Consider the following 23193-nt stretch of genomic DNA (forward strand, 5'->3'; position numbering starts at 1 on the left):
ATTAACTAGGGCATGGTAAACAGAATATTTATTAAAGAAAAACTTATTGAAGGATCTAAGGTTGCAGGATCAAATCAGCAAGGTATATTAGAGCATTTTAAAGCTCATGCTAATAGAATTTCACCTTCATATAACACTTTGCCAAATGAATGGCACACAACAATTCAATGCAGTATAGAGTAAAATTATGATTGTTTCCATCTTAAAGATGAAGAAACTAAGATAGTCACATAGCTAGGATCAGAGCTGGGAATCAATGTAGATTGTCTGATTTCAAATCCAAGTTCTTTCTGTGATACTGCTTTGATTTTTATCTTAACACTGCAAAGAAACAGGGAACTTTTCCTTCACTCATTTTTTTCCTATTATCTCCATCTCTATACTCAGAGCAAGTTTGTTTCAGGATGACTTACAAACATGGTGGCAAGCTTGAAAATACAATTAACTTAGTTCCAGATCTCTGTGAAAAATGCCAAATATTTATTTATTTATTGAATAAGCATTAGAAATGCTTATAATAACAATATTATTTATAATAATAATTAATTATTTGATAATTATGAATATAAATATTAAATATAAATACATTTTAATTTAATAATTATAAATATAAATATAAAATTATAAATAAACAAAATAATTAAATAAATTGTTATTAATTATAATTATTAAAATTAATATATTATTATTTATTAAGCATAGATGTAGGAAACTGAAAATATGGTATTTAGAAGACTTGAATGGAGAATAATAAGTAGTCTAGAAAGATGGAATGTAGAATACATGGAAAATCAAAGTTGGAGGTAAATTGCTAAGATAGACTACTACCCAATTTCAGTGAGCCTTGAACATCTGCTGTAGAGTGTGAGCTTTATTCAGTGAGCAACAGGGCAATAGTAGAGGGATTTGAACAAAAAGATCAAAACGTAAAAAAATGATTAAAAAACAGTTTGTGAAGAAGGATGGAATAGATTGAAGAATAGAAGAAAATTGATATGGAATATCTAGGGGCAGCTAGATAGCACCATAGATAGAGTACAGGACCTGGAGTAAAGAAGAACTCATCTTTCTGAGTTCAAATCTGGCCTCAGACACTTAATTGTTTTGACTCTAGGAAAGACCTTGTTTGCCCCAGTTTCCTCATGAGCTGGAGAAGGAAGTAAAAACCATTCTGGCATATTTATCAAGAAAACCCCAAATAAAGTTATGAAGAGTCAAACATGACTGAAAATGAAGTATTATTATTGAGGGCTACTACTATGGCCAAGATGATTGATATAATGAAGGTATGTAAAATGGGGTGATGGAAATGGGAGCAGAGAGTAGTGGACTTGATGAGAATATGAGGTAAGCAGGGTGGATTTGATAAATGAATGCATATGAAATATGAGGTAGAAGAAAGAGTCAAAGAAAATCCCAAGATTTTTTGAACACGGGAAAACAGGCAATTTATGATACCATTGACAGAAACTGTAAGTCACAATCAGGAGGAGGTTTGTAAAGAACTAAATAATTCAATGGATAAAGGTACAGAGATACTAGGGATAGTTGGAGGAAGCAGAAAAAGGCAGAAGTGAAAATATAGATTAAGAAACACAGTAAATGGAAGTAAATGATATTACTAAGGAAGAGAGTCTTAACTGATAAGAAAGCATAGGATAGAGCCTTGGGAACACTCACTTATAGGGTTCAGAAGAGTATCCAAAACTATTGAAAGAGACAACATTTTTCAAGGAAAAAAAAAAAGAGCAGATTGTGTAAGTACTATGAAGTTAAGAGTGAAGAAAATATCCAGGAAGGATAGGGAATGGCATATAGTGCTACAGAGAGGTTAATGGGGTTCAAGATTGAAAATGGAGCCATGAAATTGAGTGATCAGAAGGTAACTGGTGGATTTCAAGAGAACAGTTTAAATCAAGTGGTAGAGACGGAAGCCAGATGTCAAGGGACTGATGACTGATGGAGTGGCAAGGGAGTAGAACATCAAGTGTAGGCAATGTTTTCCAGATGTTTGGCCATGATTTGGAGGATAGAGGACTGCAAGATGGGAGTTATGAAATGATACAATTTTTAAAGCTATAAGATAACTGAGTGTGTTTGTGAAAAGATGGGGAAGCAGAGAAACATGAGATGGAGAGGATAATTTTTGGTACCAATTTCTGAAGAAGGCAAGAAAAGATGATACCGAAGGGACAACTTGAGACATTAATGCTGAGAAATACACAAGATTAATGGATTTGAGAGAGTTCATCTTAGGTGGCCAAACTTTTCAGTGAAGTGAAAAAAAGTCTAAATTCTACCGTGAAGATCTACACCTGCCCTGTCAACTTGTATTGTTCATTAAAAATCTAGCTTCTTATCTGTTTTTCTCTTAAGTATACAGATTTAGATATTAATGGTATAGATTTTAATAATACAGATATAAAGAATAAAAAAAAAAAACTTCTCTATAACATTCTCTCCTTCTCTTTTTTTAATGGCAAGAATATCTTAGGAACAAGAGAGGCTTCAGAAACCTAAATGATAAAATGTATGCACACCCAACCCATATCCAGTGATCATGGATCTCAAAATGTTATGAAAAGGAAATTCAAAAAAGTGAATTCTGAACTAGTCAGCTCCTTAAACTGGAACAAGTCCATCACTCAACAATGAGATCTCATGAATTTCTTAGGTTGCAGTATTAGAGTGCTTACTATCATGTAGAACATTAGAAGCTTATATCTCCAGAAATCTAATTGATCTTGTGAATACAAGTTTGTTCATCCCTTTTCTCATGGTTCTATTGTCCCTGTTGTTTGCATATATCTTATGATGTGACACATTTCATTAGCACTTTCCAAGAAGAGAGCATCAATCCTTGACAAAAGGATAGGATACAGCTAGATGGAGGGTGTTTCATCAAAAGATTGTGTGTGTGTGTGTGTGTGTGTGTGTGTGTGTATTTGTAAGTGTCCAAAGCTGGATTTGAATTTGAGTCTTCATGACTCTAGAAGTAGCACTTTATACCCACTGTGCCATTTTGCTGGCTGATTTGTACAATATATAGATAAATGGTAGAAACTAATGATAGATAAGGCAAATAGTTGATATGTAATTAGCTAAATAAAGGAGAGAAAGACAGACAGACAAACTGACAGACAGAGACAGAGACAATAACAAAAAAATAGATGGGGAGTGAGGAAGAGAAACAGATGGAGAGAGCCAGAGAAGAGGAGAGAAGAAGGGAGGGAATTAGATGGAGAATAATAAAGCCTGAAGATCCTATTTCTTAGTCATGTTTTTAATATATAATAAAATATATAGGATTACAAAATAAATCCTTAATTTTGAAATTCATTAATCAACATTTTAAAAAACCCCACAAATTCAAAGACACCAGGTTAAGAATGAGAGAATTAGAGAAAGACAGAGAAATAATGGAATAGTTAGAGTCAGAGATATGGAGACAGAAAGTATTTTTTCAAAGAACCAAAGTGTTAAAATTAATTTTCATGGACTTGTTTCTGAACTATAGAAAACTAGATAAAAACTAAATTATCAAGAATTCAACATGCTACCTTACTTTTTGCAACTGCTGAAATTTTAAAGCATAAATTCATTATCACTTTAAAAATAATAAATCTGAATCTTTCTACATTCATTCCTTAGATTATGGCTGTAATTTCAAAGTGAACTTTCTCTAAGAAAACTACATGATGATATGAATTCAGAACTGCATTCAAGTCTGTTCTTCTCTTCATTTTCTTGTGAAACCTCAATTTTTTCCTTCATCCTTGTGTTTATTTTTTCCTGTTTCATTTATTGTTATTGTCTCAGGGTGGCAGCATTCCATTTAAAATTACCAGTTAAATGTTTTGATTCAGTTACATTTCAATTGACTGGGAGCTCTACTCAAAGCCATGCCCTCAACTTCAGAAAAATTAGGGTTTCAACTTCTTGGCTCCTATAGAATTTATCATCTAGTCCAGATAGGATATATCAATTAATATTGTTTAATAGCCATAAAGGTTCCTAAAGGCCAAAGATCATATTATGAATTGACTTTATTTTATCAAAACAGGTGGTCAATGTAGGGCATAATCATAATTTAAATTGTGTGTGTGTATATATATATGTGTGTGTGTGTGTGTGTGTGTATGTGTGTGTATGTATATGTATCTATCTCTCTCTCTCCATATATATATATATAGATACACATATAAAGAGAGACAGAGAGACAGAGAATGAGACAGACAGACAAAGAGAGACAAATACACATATACACATATGATAAAATATGCATATCTTATACATGGCTTGCTGCTGCCACATGGTGTTGGGTAGGCACCCATAATTCCTTGATGTTGCTGTGATTCTCTTTCCATAACAATATTAGCTCTTATAACAAAGATTTAAGGAAAATCATCTTTTCTCTGACACTACAAATAAAATGATTCACTTATAGTCAGGATCCAAATCTAAGCTTGTGGTCCCTACAGATTTGAACAGTAAATTACCCATTATTGACTTGAGATTTACAAAATACATCTGATGACTGTTGCACTGATCCTATGAAGTGGACCCTGAAGGGATTATCACCTTCATTTTATTTTAGAGTAAACTGAAGTTCCAAGATATTATTTTAATAAATAGTTCCTCCATTGTAATACTAACTTCTTGAGAAAAGGGGTCATCTTATTTTTCTATATATATTCCAGAACTTAGCACATAGTTCTGCACATAGTAAGTACTTACTTAATAAATCCATCCTTTCTTCATTTCTCCTTTCCTCCCTCTCTCCCTCCTCCTTCCCTCCCTTCCCTCTTTCCTTCCTTCCTTCCTTCCTTCCTTCCTTCCCTCCTTCCTTCCTTCCTTCCTTCCTTCCTTCCTTCCTTCCTTCCTTCCTTCCCTCCTTTCCTCCCTCTCTCCCTTCCTTCCTTCCTTCCTTCCTTCCTTCCTTCCTTCCTTCCTTCCCTCCTTCCTTCCTTCTTTCCTTCTTCCTTCCTTCTTCCTTCCTTCCTTCCTTCCTTCCTTCCTTCCTTCCTTCCTTCCTTCCTTCCTTCCTTCCTTCCCTCCTTCCTTCCCTTTTTCCTTCCTTCCTTCCTTCCTTCTTTCCTTCTTTCCTTCCCTCCTTCCTTCCTTCCTTCCTTCCTTCCTTCCTTCCTTTCTTCCTTCCAAGAATAACAGGATTAGAAAAACATAATTTGAGACTTCAAAGTGCCCTTAGTAGCTGTGTAAATCCAATCCCTCCATGAAAACAAATCAAAACAAAACAAACAAACAAAAAGAAATTGAAAGGAGAGTGGTAGGGAAGGAGAGGAGGAAAGAAGGAAGGAAGGAAGGAAGGAAGGAAGGAAGGAAGGAAGGAAGGAAGGAAGGAAGGAAGGAAGGAAGGAAGGAAGGAAGGAAGGAAGGAAGGAAGGAAAGAAGGGCGAAGTCACATAGAGAACATATGGTAGAGTCAGGATTTGCACTCAAGTCCAGGAGTCAGCATCCTTTTAACTGTCTCAAATTGCATCCTTATGCTTTTTGTAAATTAACATCCAAAGCTGGCAGTGTAAGCTGCTCATACTGGCATATTGAATGTAGGGATGGATGGATAGAGGCTTAGATCTGTGATTTTGTATATATTAGGGAATGCCCAAAAAGGAAACTCCCTCCAGCATTGCAGATGGGCACTCACTCTGCATCTTACAGTCTCAAAGGATTACTGCCTAGAGCAACTCAGACGTAGTGTGTTAATCAGAGCATTGAAAAGTGAAGTGACTTGCCTGGGGTAGGACAGTTGATATATGTCAGAGATCAGTGTGGAACTTAGACCTTACCATGTCCAAGACTGGCTCTGGACCCACCATTCCATGTTCCAGATGTGGTTTTGTTTTTGTTTTTGTTTAGATTAAACTGATTGGCGTTAAGTAGTTGAGGATAATGGAATCATATTCAACCTTAGCCTTTGTCCTCATCTGCACGTTAAGTGATCCAGATTAGTTATCTAAAGGAATGTGAACACAGTCCAGTGGCGGAGCAAGCTGGATTTCATTTGCTAGTTTATCTTGGAAATGGTTAGATTAAAAAAATGCATTTGGCAAAGTCTGTAGGACTGTTCAGGATCCAGACAAAAGGGTGTTCAATATGTACTCAGCCAAGATCTCAGATTATCTTACCTTGCCTATCAGACCTCCAGAATAGTGGGCAGTCAAAAATGAGTTCTTGCTTATTATACCAATTGGGGAAACTATGGTTTTAATTAATTGTCTCAAGGGTCAGGCATGGGATAGTGGAAAGAGAAAGAGGACTTGGAGAAAAAAGACAGTTGTTCTACTTCTGGCTCCAACATTTACTAGCCGTGTCCTCGATTTTCCTTGGGTTATGGCTTTTTTGATTCATTTTGCAATCAATGTACCAGTAGAACGCAAGCTTTCTTTCTTTCCTTCTTTCTTTCCTTCTTTCTTTCCTTCTTTCTTTCCTTCTTTCTTCCTTCCTTCTTTCTTTCCTTCTTTCCTTCTTTCTTTCCTTCTTTCTTTCTTTCTTCCTTCCTTCCTTCCTTTCTCTCTTCCTTCCTTCCTCCCTTTCTTCCTTTCTCTCTTTCTCTCTTCCTTCCTTCCTTACTGTCTCTATTTCTCTCTGTTTCTCTCTCTCTCTCTCTCTAGCACCAAGTAAAATGCCTAGTACACAGTAGACAGTTTGCCATATTTGTTGAATTAAATCATGCTATTTACTAGCTGTGATCACTCACCTATTTTTTTCCTCAAATGGGGACAAAAGATAATACCAGCATTATATGTCAGCACATTATCAGAAAAGTGAACAGAAGTATACACTAAAAACTGTCAAATGCTATGAATAAATAAGTTACTAAAAAAAACATTTATTGGGTGCTTATTCTGTGCAAAATCCTGAGGTGTTCAGTGAGGAAAACAGTAATTCCTACTTACAAGGACATATTCTAAGAAGACAAAAACACATACAGGAAGTTTCTGAGAAAAGTTATGTGAATTTTTTTTAGAATAAAGATCAAAAAGTAAGAATTTGGGGTTATGTTAGGAGAAGAAACTAAAGAGAAAAACCTTAAAAATGATAATCACAAATGATATTTATTAAATCTTATTTTTTTGTTTTATTTTTGTAAGGCAATTGGAATTAAGTGATTTGCCCAGGGTCACTTAGCTAGTGAGTGTTAAGCGTCTGAGGACAAATTTGAACTCAGGTGCTCCTGACTTCTGGGTTGGTGCTCCAATCTTATATGAGATTAGGTGATTTATTGGTGCATCTTGGTGGCATAATGGATAGAAGGCAAGACTTAGAGTCAAGGAAGACCTTAGTTCATATACTGTCTCAGATATTTACTCTGTGACAACATAGCTTAATTTCTCTTAGTTTCCTCATCTGTAAAATAGGGATAAAAACAGCACTTACTTCCCTAGATTATTTTGAAGATCAAATGAAATAATTTATATAAAATATTTTGCAAACATTACAATGTTTTATACTATTAGTTACTTTTAATTTAAAATATTTTGGCTTCTGATAGAAGTAAGCTTCTCAAGGGCAGGGACTGTTTCATTTATATTTTTTGTATCTCTACCACCTAGTACAATGCCTGAAACATAGGAGATGTTAAGTGCATATTGATTGACCAAAGGAATATTTATAAAAATTTCTGATAGACTCTAAGGCATACTATGTTCTATATTGTATCCAGAGTCAGGAAAACTTCAAATCCTGCCTCAGATATTTATTCGATAAATGTTCCTTAATTCTCTCTGCCTTATATTCTTCACCTATAAGATAGAGGTAATAATAATACATTCCACACACTTGTTATGACCTCTAAATGAGACAATTTTTGTATGAATCAAGAATGGTTGCTATTATCATTATTATTTTTATTATTTATCCATATTCACCTTCAACATGGCAACATTCTACAAAATACTTTTACTTTATTTTAGAATCTCTTTTCATTAAAGAGGATAGAATTACTTTTAACAAGAATACAGAAGAATTAAAATTTTGAGGAAAAATATGCAAAATAAATTAAGTAGAAAAGTGTAATTAAATACTATCTGAATAATTCTTATTTTCCTGACTAAATGTTTCTCTCTCTAATGAATAGAAATAGTGAGTATTTGTTCTGTAAATTGAAAATAATATCTCAATCAGCTACACTATAAATTGGGATTATTTCCTCAGAAATGGTTTCTTGTATAATGTGTTGGTAGATATTTAAAATATATGTTTATGTACTTGTGCTTACAAAACATGAACTGATATTTTGTTACTTATTAGCTATAAATAATTTCCATGATCTTTCTGAAACGCAATATCTTCATCTCAAAAATGGGAATAATGTCGTACCACCAACTTCACAGGGTTACTGTAGAGAAAGTAATACTTTGTAAATTGGATAATATGATGGATTGTCAGCTATCATTTAAAAAAAATACATTATCGGTACTCCTAACGAGTTTAAAAACAAAAAGGAAGAGAAACACAAATGATAGATTATTGCCAATGTATTTTATGAAATATGAATATACAATTTACCAAAAAATTCGAAATCAAAATAAGATTGTTATAAGCATTTGAGGGGGGATTGATTGAATCAATTTACCATACTTCCCACTTAAATTATCTAAGAAGATACTGTAATCCTGATACTTTATAAGGTGAAAATATTGCTACAGAATATTTCATCAATCAAAGTCATTGAACTAAAGAATGCCATGTCACATAGTCAATAATATTTATAAAACATTAAATAATCAGAACTAGTAGTTTTCTGAGAATCTGGTAGTCAAGTGAAGAAAAAAGACTTTGAAAAAGAAATAAATCTCTTTCCTCCCCACCCCTTGACCAGATGACAACCTTTCAGAAGGTCAGAGGATTAGGCTTTCTCTTGGGCACAAGAACTGTCACAGGAACAGCTGTGTCCATTGATTACCAAGGACAAGCTAGTCACAGGAAAAGAGAAGATGGTTCAGGACTTTCCATGGGGCTCACGGGGAAAGCTCCATTATACCTAAGGAGAACTTCATGAGTGTCCCTTGAAGAGAAGAAAAGACTTTCTAGCAATCAGAAAATGTGAGTTAATCTTTTGCTACATGTGCTTTCTAAGCTTAAACATATTTTGCCATGGACTCTCTCTCTCTCTCTCTCTCTCTCTCTCTCTCTCTCTCTCTCTCTCTCTCTCTCTCTCTCTCTCTCTCTCTCTCTCTCTCTCTCTCTTCTCTCTCTCTCTCTCTCTCTCTATATATATATATATATATATATATATATATATATATCATGGAAGAGTATATCCCAGAATTTGGGGAAGCTGTTTTTGTACCATTGTTCTTAGAAATTGCCTTAAAAATATCCTTTTCAAAAAGCTCATTAAGTGGCTAATTGATGCCAGCAGAAAAACATGGGATTAGAGAGAGTAGAATATACCAGTTGAGTCTCATGAGCTTCAAGAAGGAATAACCTTGAGGGCAACTGCTTTGACAATCAAAATAAGAGTAGGGATAGCAGCACCAGGGCATATGCTACTTAAAGTTTGTTTGCTTTTTAAATAAAGGAGTAGGACTAGTAATGTTACTAGCACTAGTTAAGGTCTTCTATTGCTATCATTTGAAGAGCTCCAAGAGTGCATTTCTTTCCCCCTGAATACATTATTTGTTGGTGATTTGAATTCATTCTTTAGTGATTAAGTCCTTTGGAACAGCACTTCATTCATAGGTTACCTCGTCAAAATTTAGCCAGTAGTAGCTTATTATATTAATTTCATCTATATAACAACCTCCAAATGCTCTAAAAGTTTAGATAAACAGACGATTTCTGTTTTTTAAAAGGAATTGATAATTTAGTGGATATTAAGATAGCAAATGGCTTATTTTTAGCTTTCCGTGACTTTCTGGTTTATATTTTTAAAGATATGGTTCTCTTTTTAGTATGTGTTTACTTATTTTGCATATAAGGAGAAATATAGTAGAATGTTAAAAAGATAGATGAAATCTCAGGGATCACATGTATTAATGCCCTCATTTTACAGATAAGTAAAGTAAAGCCTAAAAAAGGGACATGTTTTGTCTAAAGCTGAATGGGAGTTAGCAGCATTCTACTGGCTAAACCATTCTTCCTCTACCAACCTCAGCCATGTCTTCCATGAATGTCAAATGGAATGTTTTATAGTGGAATACAAATTAAGCAAATATCTTTGGTAAATGTATGGATGAATGATTTTTTTTTCACTATGCAAATATGAAACTTACAATTAAGCACTATATCTCAACTATTTTCTTCCCCTAATTACCATCTCCTTTGACTTTTATTCTTTTAACAACACTAGTAGGAAAATGAATTTCTTATCCAAAAAAAAATCTTAAACTCAACTAATCCAAAGACAAACTCATTATCTTTCCCTCCTATCCTTCCCCTTTTCTTAACATTTTTATTATTGTTATCCTCCCATTCATCCAAGCTTTTTTCTTTCTTTCTTCCTCATTCTTTCATCACCATATCCAACTCATTGCACCATGGAATCTGCCTATGTAATAGCTTTTGAATATACCCTTTCTCTCCTTTGACATTGCCATCACTCTAGTGCAGCCCCTGATTATCTCACATCTGTATATTGCAAAGGCGCACATTTAGGAAATTGCAGAGCAATGGAGGGAATAGTGACTTTTCTAGTGTCATAGACCTGTTATATTCTGAAGACTCTAACCACTATATCACACTGCCTTATTAGCTTGTTAAGGAACATAAATATAAGATTCTCCAAATTAGCATTTATTTGATCACCTAAAAGTTACAAAATTCTGCTTAATATAATTGGGGACAAAACATTTTTCATTTTTGCTCAAGAAGAATTCTTTTATGTACTTTGCTCTAAGAAGAGAATTGCAGGGCAGGTAGGTAGAGCCATAATGCATAGAGTACTAGAACTGAACTCAGAAAGATTTATCTTCCTTAACACCATTTGCCTCAGTTTTCTTATACATAAAATGAGCCAGAGAAACAAATAACAAAACACTCAAGTATCTTTGCCAGGAAAACCTGGAATGGGGTCACAAACAATGAGCTGTGACTGAAAATGATTAAAAAACAACAAAAGAGAATTATTATTTGGTTTTGGAATTCCACTTAATTTATTCTTATGAAAATTATATATGAGTTATAGATCCTATGAGTTATATATTCTCCTACATGAAAACTTGGATTCAGAGAAATTGATATCTTTTGGTTATTTAAAAAGCATCCAATCCCATTATTAAATGACTATGTCTGAATCATATAATAGGCTTTAAGGACCTTTCTGTCTAAATTATAGAAAATCACAGTACATTAAGTCTTTGAGCCAGATGCATCTCTGGCATCTGTTTGTTCTCTAATGTCTTTTTATATCATATCTTCTACCTTTTATCTTTCTCCTATTTGATTCCACGCACATTTTCCCTGCTCTGTTCATGTCACTTGTCCCAGAAAACTTCAGACTTAATCTATGTTTCAGCTAGAAATAGAATTTGATGGTTTGGATAAAAATGTGGAGGTAAGAAACATGGCATTCACCTACCAAATAAGGAAACCTTGGGAAATGGAGAAAGGGAATAACTTGTATCTGTGAGACTTTACACAAGGTGCTTTTTCTCCCTAGGCCTCTATTTCCCTAAAATGATGCAATTAGAGTAGATGAACTTTGAAATCCAGGGATGTTCTGATGCTAGCCAGAACTAGCTTAGGAGAACCAATAATTGAATAACCAATATGGGATTTTATATCATTTACAAATCATGGCATGATTTATTGTTTTCTTGATTGTTTAGACTTAAAAATAATGGGGAAAATATTAATAATTCAGGTTGAACATAAACATATATTGTGTTTTTCTTTTTTAGAGACTTTGTTGTTAAACATTTGATGAAGCTCCATAAAGCTCTAAATTCGTCATTCAAATTCATTATGCCCTAATGTTCCCTTTGAAACAAGTATGAATAATATATTACTATGGGGAATAGAGGAGAAGGTAAAAATATGAAATTATTTTAATACAAAGAGAACATGGTAAATCCAAATGACCCTAATATGAAGAGAATATCTATAATAGTGGTTAATCCCAAAATTTGGATAAACTGATCTGAGCCAGTTCTTTTGCTCCCCAGAAGTGCCTTAAAGTGTCTATAGTGGGAGAGTAGTCAATTACCTCAGAATGATCAATACGCAGGTTTTCATAGTTGTAGAAATTATCCAGGTCTTCCAATGTTGCATCATAAGTTTCAGAGTCATAGTTTATGGACTCTAGAGTAGGAGCAGCCAAGGCAGAATCAAGGACAAAAAGCCCCAGGAAAATTTTTGCGAAGATTTTCATTCTTCAACCCTAGGTAAATTATTAAAAAAAAAAAAAAAAAAAAAAAACGAATAGCATGCATCAATACATAATTAAAAGAAATTGTTAAATTACTGGTCTACAAAATAAGAATGCCAAGTGAAGGACAAAGCTAAATATCACAAGCTGGTAATAAGTAATTAACAGAATGAATAACATCTGTGGTGGGACAACGTCTCACTTCATTGTCTTTGTGCTCCATGCTTAGAATCTACTCTATTTCTTAGCATTCTTAACTTCCTTCGAGGTTCAGCTCAAATGTCACCTCCTCCAGAAGTTTTTCCTCACCTCCCCAGTCATTGGTGTTCTCTCTTTCCAGAATTTTCCATCTATTTATTTACTTATTCATTCATTCATTCATTTGTTCATTTATTTATCTATTCACTCATTTATTTATTTATCCATTCATTTACGTGCTTCCTTCTTTATTCATTCATTTATTCATCCAACTACTTATTTATGAATTTATTCATTTGCTCATTTATTCACCCATTTATTTTATTTTTGCATTTATTCATTAATTCATTCATTTACTTTTTTCTCTTTTTTCATCCATTTGCTTATCTATCTTTTTATTTTTTTGTTCATTCATTCATTCATTGGTTTTACTTATTCATCCCCTAATAGAATAAAAATTCATGGAGGGCAGGGACTGTTTTTATTTTTGAATTACAGAAAACAAATATAGTTCCTTCCATATTATAGTTCCTTAATAAATACTAATTAAATTGGAATGAATAGGAATCATATAATAATATTTTTTCAGAGTATTTTAGTTACCAGATGTTTGAACCCCATAGACACATAGAATCATAAATGTTGAAAAAGAATCTTCTTTTAAGATTATTATTGCTAAATGAAGCATGACTCCATTCCATTCCACTAGCATTGATTACATATTTACCATGAGAGACACAGTAAATATAGTACACTCCACTTAGAGTCCAGAAAACCTAAGTTTAAATCTAGTCTCAGAAATTTCAGACTCAGAAATAATGGTATGTGGCACCGGGCAAATCACTTAATCTCCAATGGTCTCAATTTACTCATCTGTAAAATGAGGAAACTAGATGGTAAATGGATAGTGTGTCAGGTCTGGAGTCAGAAAGACTCATCTTTCTCAGTTCAAATTCAGTGATTTTGGGCAACTCTTTTAACCCTATTGATTTCAGTTTCCTCATCTATAAAGCTAGAAAAGGAAATGGCAAGCCACTCCAGTATTTCTGCCAAGAAAAATGTAAATGGAGTCACAGAGTGTTGGATATGAATGAAATGACTGAACAGCAACAACATCCAAAACTCAGGGGTTTTGTGATGATAAAAGGAGATCATATTTCTAAAGCATTTTACAAATATTACAAATCTTGTTTAATAGTTGCAATTAATTTATTAAAAGAGATGATTGATTAAGCATCTGTAATTGTGACTTCCACTTTAACACCTGGTTCAATGCTGATAGAAGAAATCAGTTTAATAATTTCAGGATGGTGCAAACCAATGAGGAATTTGTGAAGTCTCATCTGAGAAATGCTAGCTTATTATTAATACTACTACCTATTTTGCGATAGAAGTTGAAGATACAAAAGCAAAAAATACTTGTCATCTGGGAATTTGTGTGTGTAGAGATAGACAGGAAGGGTAAAGACACAGCAATAAACATATTAATATAAATATAATTAAATATAAAATAAAAATAATTAAATATAAATAAAATTAACTTAATATAAAGACTATTATATGTTATATAGATATAACTTAATATATAGATTATAGAATAATAAAATATAGACAATATTCATTGATGAATAATTATTTAGTCTGTGACGGGCATTTTACTAGGCCCTGATGGTAGAAAGACCAAAATAACATAGCATTTGGATTAAAATCTGGTTAGATAACTTGTATCTATATAAAGAAAACAGGTTAACTATAAATCAAATACCCCCAAGGTAGTTAAATACAAGGCAGTTAAGGATCAAGAGCAGCAGTAGTTAAGCAGATCAGGAAAAAAAAATCTATATGTAGACAGTGCTTCTGCATTCTAAAGGAATGCTCTATGATCCAATGTGTGTAGAGGAAATTAGACATGGGCATTGTCAGGAAGGAAGGCTATAGACCATAATGCAGTGGGAGATTTGGGGCTTTTAAAGTTAAAGTCTTTGAGGCAATGTCCATTCAGTAATTAAGACTAGGTAGCAATTAAGCTAAATAATAGCCTCATTCATCTAGTTAAACATAAATAAACAATATAAAAAATTAAATAACCTCCCAATTGTATAGCTTCTGCTCAAACACTAATAGTTATATCATCTCTACAATATTTCCTAAGTAATCTATTTCTTTTTTAGGGGGAAGATCTCTCATTGTTAGGAAGTTCTTCCTAACTACTCCTAATTCCTTCAATGACTAAGCTAATAATTAACATTTTTTTGTAAACTGCTCCATGTGCTATCTCATGTGATGTTCACATCAAACCTCATAGGTAGGTACTATTATTATTATTATTTTCACAAGTTAGACAGAGTTTAACTGACTTGTCCAGAGTCATCAGCTAATGTTTGAGGTGAGATCTGAACTCAGGTATCTCTCACCTCAAAGCTTAAGACTCTATTCTTTACATTAAATTTCCTCCAACTATAGTTGAACCTTATGGAGTATAGTTTCAAGTCATTTCACTCTACTGATCTTCCTCTAGAACTCCACAAATAGTCTGAATAGCTTAAAATATAGAAATATATTCAGCTTCCTTACTGTATACTCTCAACACACTAGGAGTGTCTCTGCGAACCATTTATCCTTTTAATATATCTTGAACTTCAGCAATACAGTGATTCAAAATTCCAATAGATATGGGATGGAAAATGCCATTTTCATCCAGAGGAAGAACAATGGAGACTGACTGAGGAGTAAACCATAAAATTTCACTTTTTTTTTGTTTTTTCCTTCCTGTGTTTTTTCCTTTTATTCTTATTTTTCTTTTATAACATGATTAACATGGAAATACACTATATAAATATATATGTATACACATATATTATATATATGTGTGTGTGTGTGTGTGTGTGTATATATATATATATATAAAGAGAGAGAGAGAGAGAGAGAGAGAGAGAGAGAGAGAGAGAGAGAGAGAGAGCCATTGAGACAAAAAGAGACAGAGAGCTTGCATCCCACTAAAATGTTTTTTTCCCCATATGAACTGATATTTAGGCATATTTCTTCCTTCTCCCCATTATTTTAAAATTGAATGTAAAGCTTTAATTTCATAAATATGTTTGCATATAAGTAAACATTTTATATATTATTAATTCCATAGGTTAAAGTGGGTATATCATCTTGCATTTTTTTTGTTTATTTGGATTCAGTATCAGAGAACTTTAGCTTTAAAGCTAGAAGAAACCTTAGAGGCCATTGAGTCTACATTCCATACTTTACCAATAAGGAAATAAACACAGTTTAAATAATTTAGGACTAGAGTAGCTAGAGCATCAGTCCTGGAGTCAGGAAGAGTTGAATTCAAATCCAGCCTCAGACACTTACTAGCTGAGTGACTCTGGACAGGTCATTTAAATCTGATTGCTCCCCACCCCCTAAAAAAATAGAACCAAAGGATTCTAGCTTTGGACCCTTAAAATATATTAAAGTCCATCGAATCCAACCCTTCACTTTACAAAGTAGGAAATAGAGGCATCAGAATTTAAGTGATAAATAACTACCTAGTATTAGCAGGAAGATTTGAATTTAGGTTTCCCTAATTTCAACCTTAGCACTTCTACAGCCATGACAAAAACCATATTAAATCCACTACTTACGGCTAAGCTACCACCATCTTATACAAAATCTGTTGGGTTTTTTGAGAGATATATAAAAACTGAGTCTTTCATAGATGAAGAAATCAAATACTTAAAAGTGGGGACTTTGTCACAGTCAGCTTATTGCAATATTTAACTACAAAACTATAATTTATACTTTTATGCTATTTAACATAAGTAACTCATAGAATCATAGATTTAGAGCTATAAGTATCTTAGAAGTGATTTAATTCCTACCATCTCCTTTTATAAATGGAGAAACTAAGGCTGAGAGGTGAAGGGAGCTGCTCAAAATCATGCAAGCAATTAATGATAAATCCAGGACTGAATCTCAGGTTCTTTGATTCCAAATTCAGCACACTTTCCACTGACCCACTTTTTAGGAAATAGTTTGAAAAAGTTTCTTCATCAGATCAAGGTAAAGAGAGAAAACCATTATGCTTTTTGGCTTTGGAATGCAAAGTTCTATCTGAACTTTGATAGGGATCCAGGGTTTGCATTTTTCCATCTCACAATAAAAAGGTAGCACACATTTCCAAAGGCCATACCTGGCAATGTTCCCAAGAAAAAGCACGAGATTAAGACCAACATTTAAAAAATAAAGCCTATCTTCTAGACAAAACACTGTATCACTATCATTATTACTGTATAATTTTTTGGCTAATGACCACTTTATCTCTTTCCCTATTTTAGGACCATGCTGTTTTCAAAACATAGCATCACTAAGGGAAAAAAAAGCTACATATTTGAAATTCTGTGTTTAGGTTAATCTATCCAAATGCTAAAGATATATCTACATATGTGTGATTGTTTTTGGAGAGTGAAAAGAGAGAGAACACACATGTACAAACAGAAATAGAGAGAAACAAAGATACACACATATACACACTTATATGTGCATATATATGTATGTATATATATATATATATTTATTAAGCATCAATGTGATACAAATATTGAATTTCCCTCTTTAAAAACAGAACATTCAAAATTATTCATAAGCAATTTTACCTTGTATAATATCATATCACACATTGAAATTAATTTATTTTTTAAAAATCAATCAGAGCAATATTTTAGAATCAATAATATGCATTTTGATGCATTATTTTCTCAATTGCATTTAAAATAAACATTGACTGTGGCAGTTATGGACATACACATACACATAAAATGGAATCCATGAGCATAATGCACAGACAGATATACTAACCCTCAGAAGGCTTTGAAAGAAGGTCTTTATGAAGTTGCTTTACGCAAAGGGATATGAAATTCCTCTGGGAATGGAGAGCAGTACAAGGGACTCATTTTTCAACCTTCCTATGCTTTCTTCAAACAAACTTTTTTTTTTTCTCTTGCTGGATAAACCAAGAATCTGTTTCCTTTACCTTTGCTTGAGGTGTTAGTAGAATACATTGATTCCCAAGTTGGATTTGTAATTTGCACATGGTTTCATTTGCAAATTCTTTAAAAAATAGATATTCTGCCATATTAAAAATGAGAGCCATTACACCTTGATCCCCAACATTGTTTTGCCTGACTCCTGACTTGAAATATATGTATCTGTAAATTTCAGGTAGCAGTTTTATTAGCTAGTGAAAATATCCTCTTGCTAGTACTTAATTTTTTTTTTTTTGTTTTCTCACTTTATATTTTATATTCTGTGTTCCTGTCAAGAGTGCACATGGCTTCAGTTCAGTGTTGACTTGGACTTTGGCTCACTTCCTAAGGAGACCAACAAAAAGGCATTGTTTGTAACTGCTTAGAAATACTCTTAGGACCAACCCCTCCAAACAAATTTGTTTTAGTGTTTTTTTCTTTCTTTCACTATCTCAATTTTTTTTCCTTTTTAATTGTAAATGTGTAATTGCTTTATTCCTTAAAAATTCTGATATTTACTTTTCAAATTTTCTTAACTTTTAAGGTTTCCAGAATACATAGATCTTAATAAAAGAATTCTCAGAATGCCATGGTGATTCCTCATTTACAATGTCTTAAAATCTACAAAACATTTTTTTAATCTTGTATTTTAATTTATAGTCTATATTCATCCCTCCTCCTCCCATACTTTACAAATCTCTAATCAATAGGCATCCATCAGCTGTCCATGTCTGCAAAGAATCTGGCATAAACTTTAATACTGGCTTCATCTAGGATGTATTGGAACTTAATCTACTTATCCTGGCATCTGGTATTGCTGGAAGATGAAATATTTTGCCATGCATTCTATATATAAATGTGTATATTTCTATGCAAAGTCATGCCTTAGAAATATCCAAGAAAAATATAAAGTCACTAAGAATATTAAACTACATCAATTGAACAGTAAGCTCCATGGTATTTGAAAATAAATAAAATGAAAAATGTTGTCATTTTAGGGAAAAAAGAAAACACACACACACACACACACATACACACAAACACACACACAGAACTAAGTCACGAACCAGAGGAAAGTAAGTTCAAAAACTTACCTTTGGCTCTGTCTCTCTGAAATGGCATGAAGCGACTGAGGAGACAGAGCCAGTGGTATTTGCCCTTGACCAATGGAAGTGAATTTTGGGTCTGTGGGAGGTGAAAGTTGTAACACTCAATTTGTTGTTTGGGAAAGCTAAACCTGAGAAGAGCTTCCCAAGTCTTTAAAACCCACTGAATTAGTTTATCTTTTCTAAGACTAAGTAAGACAGCCAATATTTAATAATTTATAAACCTTTTTAGAAATGAAGTTTGTTTTTTACCTTAGATAGAATTGATCACAAATTAAGTGATAAAAACAATTTAACAAATTTATTAAAATTATGTGAGTAGGCATTTGGGCATATTTCTTTTAAGAAAAAAGCTTCCTAGTACCATAAATATTTATCTGTGGTTGTCTTTCTTTTGAATTTTCTACAAAAAAATGAATCATAATTAATTAAAGTGTAATTTAATTTAATTAAAAGTTAATTAATTAAAATGTATGTGATCAAAATTAAGGAATAACAGGATTCATTTAGCCTTTACCCCAAATTTGCTTCAGAATGAAAGGAAGAGTTATATAAAATGCATTTTAAAAAATTAGAAATTGTTAAAATATTAATGTTTTATTTGACATTTTAAATTTGCTTTCCTTTAATAAAGTACAAGGCTGACAATTATGGTATAGATTTGATCTGAATGGATTGGATAAAGGGATTTTTTTTTTGTATTTAATGAACACAAACCAGGAAATTTTAATTCATTAAGAAATATCTCCCAAGATCAAAGATTTCCTTCGTGAATCTTAATAGCCGCAGTGGTTATGAATTTATAAGATATGTTAATGTTATTTATTATTATTCTAAGGTTTATATATTCTCTATCAATATACCTGTAATACATTTAGAGACAACAAAGTCACTGGGAGAGCAAATAATTTGCCCTTAGTTTGGTCATCTCAAGTCAAGATAAGCTTGAACCAAATCCTCTGATTCTGAAGTCAGTTCACTTTCTCCAAACCTCAGAGGGTAATGCTAGTATGGTTTGGTGTGGTATTTATTATATGTCCTGCCTTGTGTTGTAGTTGTTTTAAGAATCCAGTAAGCTTAATGTCTGCCTGTACATGAAAGAATAGATCCCTTCATACAACATTGATGCTACTGCATGTAGTCTGACAGATAAACCACTTACTATGTAATCTCAGATATATCCCTTCCCTCAAGGAATTTCTAGTGTAATGGAGGAGACAATATGCAAAAAGCTAGGTACAAAGAAGATATACTCAGGAGAAATTCAAAATAATCTCAGCGCTAAAAGGAATGTCAGAAGATTTTTGTTTTTGATAGATGCTGGCATTTAAATTTGACTTGGTTTATATGAACATGGATAAATCATTTATCTTTAAAAACTGTAAGATAATGAGTGCAAATGCAGTGCATCCTTGTTTCCCAATATACACTCACATTTAATTATTAGGTTGTTTCAGGTATCTTTGGTTAAGCATAAAATGCTAGAGATTCTAGTCATCTTGATTTTGAGGCCCTACCAGTGTGTTCCCTATCAACAATTACCCAGTTGACAATATTAACTTTTAGAAAAGAGATTAAACACAAAATATTAGCTATAAGAATAATTTATGTAAAACATTCTCATCAAACTGAACATATAGTCTTTCTTTGAATAAAGAAATGAATTCTATGCTAAAGTACAAAGTATGATTCACATATATAGAAAACATGAGGCAAACCTCATAATGCATGTATATGGAGTCTTTTGATGCTTTTATAAATTATTTTTAAAAAATAAATTTACTTATTTACTTTATCTTTTCCCACTTATGTGAAAAAAAAAACAACTTTTCACATTTGTTTTAAAACTCTGAGTTACAGACTGTCTCCCTCCCTCCCCCTTTAATACCTACTTTCCTTCACACATGCACAGAAGGCAAGCAATTAGATAGAAATCATACATGTGTAGTCATGAAAAATATTTCCATATTTGTCTTGTCATGAAAAAAACATAGAATCAAAAATAAACCCCATGAAAAATAAAATTTTAAAAATATGCTTTAATCTGTATTCATATTCATTCTCTGGGGTTTGGAAGCATTTTCATCCTTCAGAGTTGTCTTGGATAATTGTATTTCTGGGAATAGCTAAGTCATTCACAGCTGCTCACCTTTCAATATTACCCTTATTTTGTATACAGTGAATTTCATGTTGCATCATTTCATGTAAATTTCTTCCAGGTTTTTCTGAGAGCATCCTTTTCATTATTTCTTACAGCACAATAGCATTCCATCATAATCACATCCCACAATTTGTTCAGTTATTCCCTAAATGATGAACATCTTTTCAATGTCCAATTCTTTGCCCCCATAAAAGAGCTGCTTTAAATATTTTTGCTCATGTAGGTCCTTTTCCTTTTTTCTTTTATTCCCAAACTTATTTGGGATACAGACCTATTAGAGGTATTACTAGGTCAAAAAGTATATATGATTTTATATACTTTTGAGAATAGTTCTGAATCACTCTACAGAATGGGTTGAATTACTTCACAACTTCATCAACAATGCTTTAATGTACTTACCCTACAGCATTTCTCATTTTTATATTCTGTCCTATTAATCAATCTAACAGGTAGTTCCTCAGAATTGTTTTAATTTGTAGTTTTCTAATCAATTGTAAGTTAGAACATTTTTCATCTGGTTATGTATAGCTTTGATAATTTCATCTAAAAAATCTGCATATCTTTTGATCATTTATCAATTGAAGAATGGTCCTATTTTTATAATTGACTTAGTTCTCTTTATAGTTGAGAAAAGAGGCCTTTATGAAACTTGCTTCTCACTCACATGGGACTTTCACTCAGGACTATAACCTGAGTTGGAGTATGGAAAAGGCAACAGAATTCTGCCTTGGTACTAGCAAAGAGACTCCAGCAATCTCCTTCTAACCATTTTTTTTCTTTTTTTTTAATTGTAGTTTATTTATTTTAATACACATTGCTTTATGAATTATATTGGGAAAGAAAAATCAGAGCAAAAGAGAAAAAAACATGGAGATAAAAAAAACAGGAAAAAGAAGGGAACATAGCATTGTTGATCTATATTCATTTCCCTTAGTTCTTTTTCTGGATGTAAATGGCATTTTCTGTCCAAAGTTTATTGGGATTGCTTTGGATCATTGAACCACTGAGAAGAACCAAGCCTTTCATATGATCATCGTACATTCTTGTGTGTACAATGTATTCCTGATTCTGCTTGTTTCACTTAATATCAGTTCATGTAAATATTTCCAAGCCTTTCTAAAATCAGCTTGTTCATCATTTTTTATAGAGCAATAATATTCCATTACCTTCATGTATCACAATTTGTTCAGCCATTCCCCAATTGATGATCATCTATTCATTTCCTAATTCTTTGCTACCACAAAAAGCTACTACAAACATTTTTGCACATATGGGTCCTTTTCCCTCCTTTTATACCGACCCAGTAATGGCACTGCTGGTGCCATGACCAGCAGTGCTGGTCAAAAGTTATGTACAGTTTGATAACTCTTTGGGCATAGTTCCAGATTGCTCTCCAGAACAGTTGGATCATTTCATAACTTCAACAACAATGCATTAGTCTCTCTGTTTTTCCACATCCCCCTCAACATTTATTATAATCTTTTCCTATCATTTTAGCCAACCTGAGAGGCGTGAGGTGGTACCTAAGAGTTGTTTTAATTTGCATTTCTGTAATCAATAGTGATTTAGAGCATTTTTTCATATAAATATAAATGGCTTTAAATTTTTTCATCTGAAAATTGTTCATATCCTTCAACTATTTATCAATTGGTGAATGAATCATATTCTTATAAATTTGACAGTTCTTTATGTATTTTAGAAATGAGGTCTTTATCAGAATTACTGGCTATAAAGATTTCCCCCCACCTTTGTACTTCCCTTTTATTCTTGTTTCTATTACTTTTGTTTGTGCAAAACCCTTTTAATTTAATGTAATTAAAGTTGTCCATTTTTACTTTCATAATGTTCTCTAGTTCTTCTTTAATCACAAATTCCTCCCTTCTCCCAAAATCTGATAGGTAAATTATCCCTTGCTCTCCTAACTTGTTTATAGTATCATCCTTTATGCCCAAATCATGTATGCATGTTGACCTTAATTTGGTATGGTGTGTAAAATGTAGGTCTATACCAATTTTCTGGCATATTATTTTCCAGTTTTCCTAGCAATTTTTGTCAAATAGTGAATTCTTATTCCAAAAACTTGAGGTTGGGAATTTATTAAATACTAGATGGCTACAGGCCTTGATTATTGTGTTGTGTGGATGTAATCTATTTCTTTGATCCACCACTCTATTTCTTAGCCAGTACAAATGGCTGTTTTATAATATAGTTTTAGATTTGATACTACTAAGCCACCATCTTTTATAATTTTTTTTTCATTAATTCCCTTGATATACTTGGCCTTTTGGTCTTCCAGATGAATTTTTTTCTAGAACCATGAAATAATGTTTTGACAGTTTGATTGGTATGGCACTGAATAAGTAGACCAATTTAGGCAGACTT

At 32.7% G+C, this 23193-nt stretch overlaps 1 protein-coding gene across 1 annotated transcript in view; it reads right to left on the minus strand.

Annotated features, from left to right (window-relative positions):
- Nucleotides 1–12339, minus strand: part of EPYC (epiphycan) — a 35447-nt gene extending 23108 nt beyond the window's left edge. The window contains exon 1 of the mRNA XM_052000856.1: nt 12170–12339. Within this exon, the coding sequence (XP_051856816.1) occupies nt 12170–12334 (165 nt within the window). The 5' untranslated portion in view covers nt 12335–12339. The remainder of the gene's footprint in view (nt 1–12169) is intronic.
- Between the last annotated feature and the right edge of the window lie 10854 nt (nt 12340–23193).

Source organism: Antechinus flavipes, chromosome 5 (assembly GCF_016432865.1).
Source record: "Antechinus flavipes isolate AdamAnt ecotype Samford, QLD, Australia chromosome 5, AdamAnt_v2, whole genome shotgun sequence".
NCBI lineage: Eukaryota > Metazoa > Chordata > Mammalia > Dasyuromorphia > Dasyuridae > Antechinus > Antechinus flavipes.